The 4,264-nt window shown below is 42.2% G+C and overlaps 1 protein-coding gene across 1 annotated transcript in view; it reads right to left on the reverse strand.

Moving 5' to 3' along the window:
• The window catches only part of DNER (delta/notch like EGF repeat containing), a 333,590-nt gene that overhangs the window by 197,932 nt on the left and 131,394 nt on the right, over nt 1-4,264 (reverse strand). The window contains 1 exon segment of the mRNA XM_007453261.1: nt 3,327-3,493. Coding sequence (XP_007453323.1) covers nt 3,327-3,493 — 167 coding nt within the window.

A 4,264-nucleotide genomic window follows, 5' to 3' on the forward strand; every position in this document is an offset into this window, starting at 1 on the left:
GGAAAGAGAGGAGACAGTCCCTGAAAGGGCCTCAAGTTTCCTTCTAGAAAGGAGCAGCAGTGACTAAACACAGCAGCACAACTCTGGAACTTTCCTCTCCCTTCAGCATGGAAGTTTTCTCCCACCTGCACTGGCATCACTTGGTTCATCCAGTGAATGAATGCCACTGTGTTCTTCAAAATACTCTTTTGGTTCATAGCTAAAAATGTATTCATGTCTATAGAGCCCAGTATTGTAAAGAAAAACAAAAAACAAAAAACAGTAATTATTATAAGAAGCTGCTTTAAAAAAAAATTAAACTCTCAAAAAGAGAGTTCAACACGTCTCAATGTAGTAAGCATAAGGCTTCCACAATGATTACGAAAGATAAATCTTGTTTCTTTACGATAAAAAGATTTTGTATAAAGAAGTAGCTGGCCATGAGTAGGTGTTGCCAATTTATCACTGTGAGGAAGGCAGCCATTCTCTCGAAAGGAGCTTGTGAAACAAGACTGCTATTTTTAAAAAGAATAACACTAAAAGACAGTGAGCTCCATTACAAAGCCACATAAAACAGGAGGCTCGGGGCTTCCCTGGTGGCGCAATGGTTGGGAGTCCACCTGCTGATGCAGGAGACATGGGTTCGTGCCCCAGTCCGGGAAGATCCCACATGCCGCGGAGCGGCTAGGCCCGTGAGCAGTGGCCGCTGAGCCTGCGCGTCCAGAGTCTGTGCTCCGCAACGGGAGAGGCCACAGCAGTGAGAAGCCCATGTACCGCAAAAGAAAAACCAAAACAGGAGGCTCTAGTTAGGAAACTTAAAAAGATATCAGATCACAAATTTTCAAAGTGGAAAATAATGGTTTAGAGAAATAAAGGATCAAAATCATTGTCTCCTCATCATAACCCAAAGTATAAGTTTTGAGAAAGAATTCCTTAATTTACTTATTAACATATCAAATTAATTTTTGGAAATTATTCCTCTAAGGAACATTTCAACCAAAGACATGTTTTTCCATGACATTTTCTGTTAACAAAATGAACACAAATTATGCTGGAGTTCATAAAATTTCTTGTACCTCAAAAGAATAAATAAATATTAACACTGGAAAATCTTTCTTGTTAATATTCATCCCTGATATACTGATATACTCCCAATATATATACTCCCAGTATCAGTCTAAATCATGGTTATGTTAAAACCCAAAGTAGTATAAAATGTAAGGTAACATTTCAAATGTATATATTTTGGTTAAATTAATGACATTTTAAAGAGTAGTGATAACTCATACATTTTCTTGAAATGTGAGCTCCATGTCACAGAACAGGCTAATCTACTAAAAAGAAAAACTTAAAAGATTAATATAAAATAAAATTGAAACTATGGATCAAAATATACAAACTATTTCCTTTTAAATAAATTGTTACAACAGATATGGAAGCAAATAACAGTTACTTGTACTGGGGAGTAAAATTTAGATTTGACTGTTGACAACACTTCATCACACAATTTCTAACTAATAATCTAGTACTGTATCCATCTTAATAGCCAAAAACTGGTCCAAAGTTGAATATCGTCCCCTCTTTTATCAGCATGTCCATTCCCCAAGCTGATTTCTTTTTACCTTCTCTCTGCCCAATAAAATCCCTGCCCCCCCCACCCCCTGTTGCATTTCCAAAAATTGGGAAATGACCTTATCACCAGAGAAGGATCAAATATAAAATACAATATAAATTTTAGAGTTGAGCATTTCATTTTCCCAGTTTGTCATCATTCTATTTGCATCAAACACATATCTTGGAGAATACACCTTAATGCTTCCATTTAACTTAGCAAAATACTTAGTGTACCTCAGAAAAAAAATTGTGAAAGCAACCAAAAGCATCCCTAACATTTGTGATTTATATTTTCACATCCATTTTCATTAAACCCTTTCAACACCCCTGAGAGACAGGTGCTGCCTCTACCCCCTAGTTCCCTCATCCTCCAGGTGAGGACTGTTAGAATATATGATTGGACAGGACAAGACATTAACAGCAGGATGCAGAGGGCCCCTTGGGTGCACTGGACTGGAATGAGTAGAGTCTGAACTTGAGTTTGTGTCTTTGAGTTGAGGCTGCATGACAGAACAAGTCTGAATAAAGTCAGGAAGTTATCAGCATGGTAAGCGACTAGAGTTACAAGTCCCAACCCCGGAATGAAGATGACTGGCAGAATACAATCAGAATGCTAAACCAGAGGAAAGTACTCTGGAAACTGCCCAAGCTTAGCCCTTGAGGGGAGCCGGAGGAGGGGGTGGGGGAGTGAGGGGAAGGGTTAGGAGGAATCATACTTTCTGAAGGTCATCTTCCTCCAGGGCAGAGGAAACTAAAAACAGCTAATTGGACATGTGGTAGTTTAGAGAAAGGTAAATGACAGATTTAACCATTTCAGAGAAAATGTGAAAACTCAGAAGTGACCCATGGAGGAAGGTGGTATGGGCAAGAGGGACCCCAAAGAGAGTTGTGATCCCCCCAAGTTATTCTGAGTCAGAGGTTCAGAAGTGATAAATCGCTTGCTCAGGTGCCGAGCCCAGGGCCCTGGGTCAGGCCAACATCAAGTGGAAACCAAGCTGCTTCTGAGACACCAACATTCAATGCCTCAAGTCGCCCACAATTCTGGGAGAAAGAAGATTAAAGAGTCAAAAATGAAGCCGAGGACTTCCCTGGTGACGCAGTGGTTAAGAATCCGCCTGCCAATGCAGGGGACACGGGTTCGAGCCCTGGTCTGGGAAGATCCCACATGCCACAGAGCAACTAAGCCTGTGTGCCACAACTACTGAGCCTGTGCTCTAGAGCCTGCGAGCCACAACTACTGAGCCCACGTGCCACAACTACTGAAGCCTGTGCGCCTAGAGCCCGTGCTCCGCAACAAGAGAAGCCACCGCAATGAGAAACTTGCGCACCGCAATGAAGAGTAGCCCCCGCTCACTGAAACTAGAGAAAGCCCACGCGCAGCAACAAAAACCCAACGCAAAAAAAAAAAATTAATTAAAAAAAAAAAAAAATGAAGCCGAGATTCACAGCATTAAATGCCAAAGACCACACACATCTAGGACTCTTTGGCCAGAACTGGGATACAGTCTCTGGATTTCAAAGCCCACAATTTTTCAATTTTGAGCCACACTGGAAATATTACCTTAGAAACCAATTTTGATTATAAGAAAAACCTCACCTAAAATGGAGGAAATTATGCTGATAGCTAGAATTCAGATTATCTGGGCAAAATTCCCTATATACTATCTCTAAACACCAAACCAAGGTTGGGTTGAACCAGATGCGGTTTTGGCTACAAGATTTCCATAACTCACCGATGAAGTGATTGTGCCCCAAGGCAAGCATCTCCTCCAAGAGGACAAGGCCCCCGGGAGTCTGGAGGAGGGTCACACTCCATCCATCTATGAGGGAGCACTGTTGAAATCCCGTGGCCGTGACCTTCCACAGCAAAATCAGTGAGGCAGTGGCATCTTGACGAATTCTGAAAATGAGAACAATGTCAATGGAAAGTCCCTTGCAGAAAAATTCATCTTAGAATCAGGCCATCAAATTCAAAATAAAAATAAAGACGGCACATACATCCATAAAAGTATTGGGAAATGGAGGAAATGATCTTCTAAACAGGCACCCACTTCATGCGGACTCACAGCTGTCATTTCCCACACCGTTAGAAACATCTGTCTCCCGCTTGATCAAAAATATACCAAAAAATCGCTAACAGATAACTCACCTTTGGGTAACAATTTTCATCAATAATAAAAGGGTATATTGAGTTTAGAGACAACTCCTTCCATAACCACACAATATAAAGAGTACTGCTAAAATTTATTATAAATGTGTAATACATCCCCAAACCCGGGTCCAGCCTTTGCCTCCTCCACCTGGGAGCTGTGTCATTCTTCGAGGCTTAGCCCCCTAGCACCCCTCCTCTGAGACCTTCTGCACCCATCTTCCCAGCAACCAGCAGCTGCCTGTCCTTCCTCTGTGCTGCCGGGGAAGCAGGGTCGCGGTGCACAGAGCTGCTCCGCCCAGGGCAGAGCTCCTGTTTTGCAGCAGGGGGCCCAATAAAGGGTTGATAAATGATCAAATTCATGAATAAATGAAAGTGTAAGGAGCTAGTAAGCCTCCCACGTGAATTCAGCACCCAGAGATCATTAAGCACTCCCATCTTACTCAGTCTGGGTCAGACTCTGCTCTTTCTGTCCAGATCTGCAGCCTCAGAGAGTCTTGGGGAATTTCAGATTTTGGGGGG

This window comes from Lipotes vexillifer, unplaced genomic scaffold, assembly GCF_000442215.2.
Source record: "Lipotes vexillifer unplaced genomic scaffold, Lipotes_vexillifer_v1.1 scaffold471, whole genome shotgun sequence".
NCBI classification, from domain to species: domain Eukaryota; kingdom Metazoa; phylum Chordata; class Mammalia; order Artiodactyla; family Lipotidae; genus Lipotes; species Lipotes vexillifer.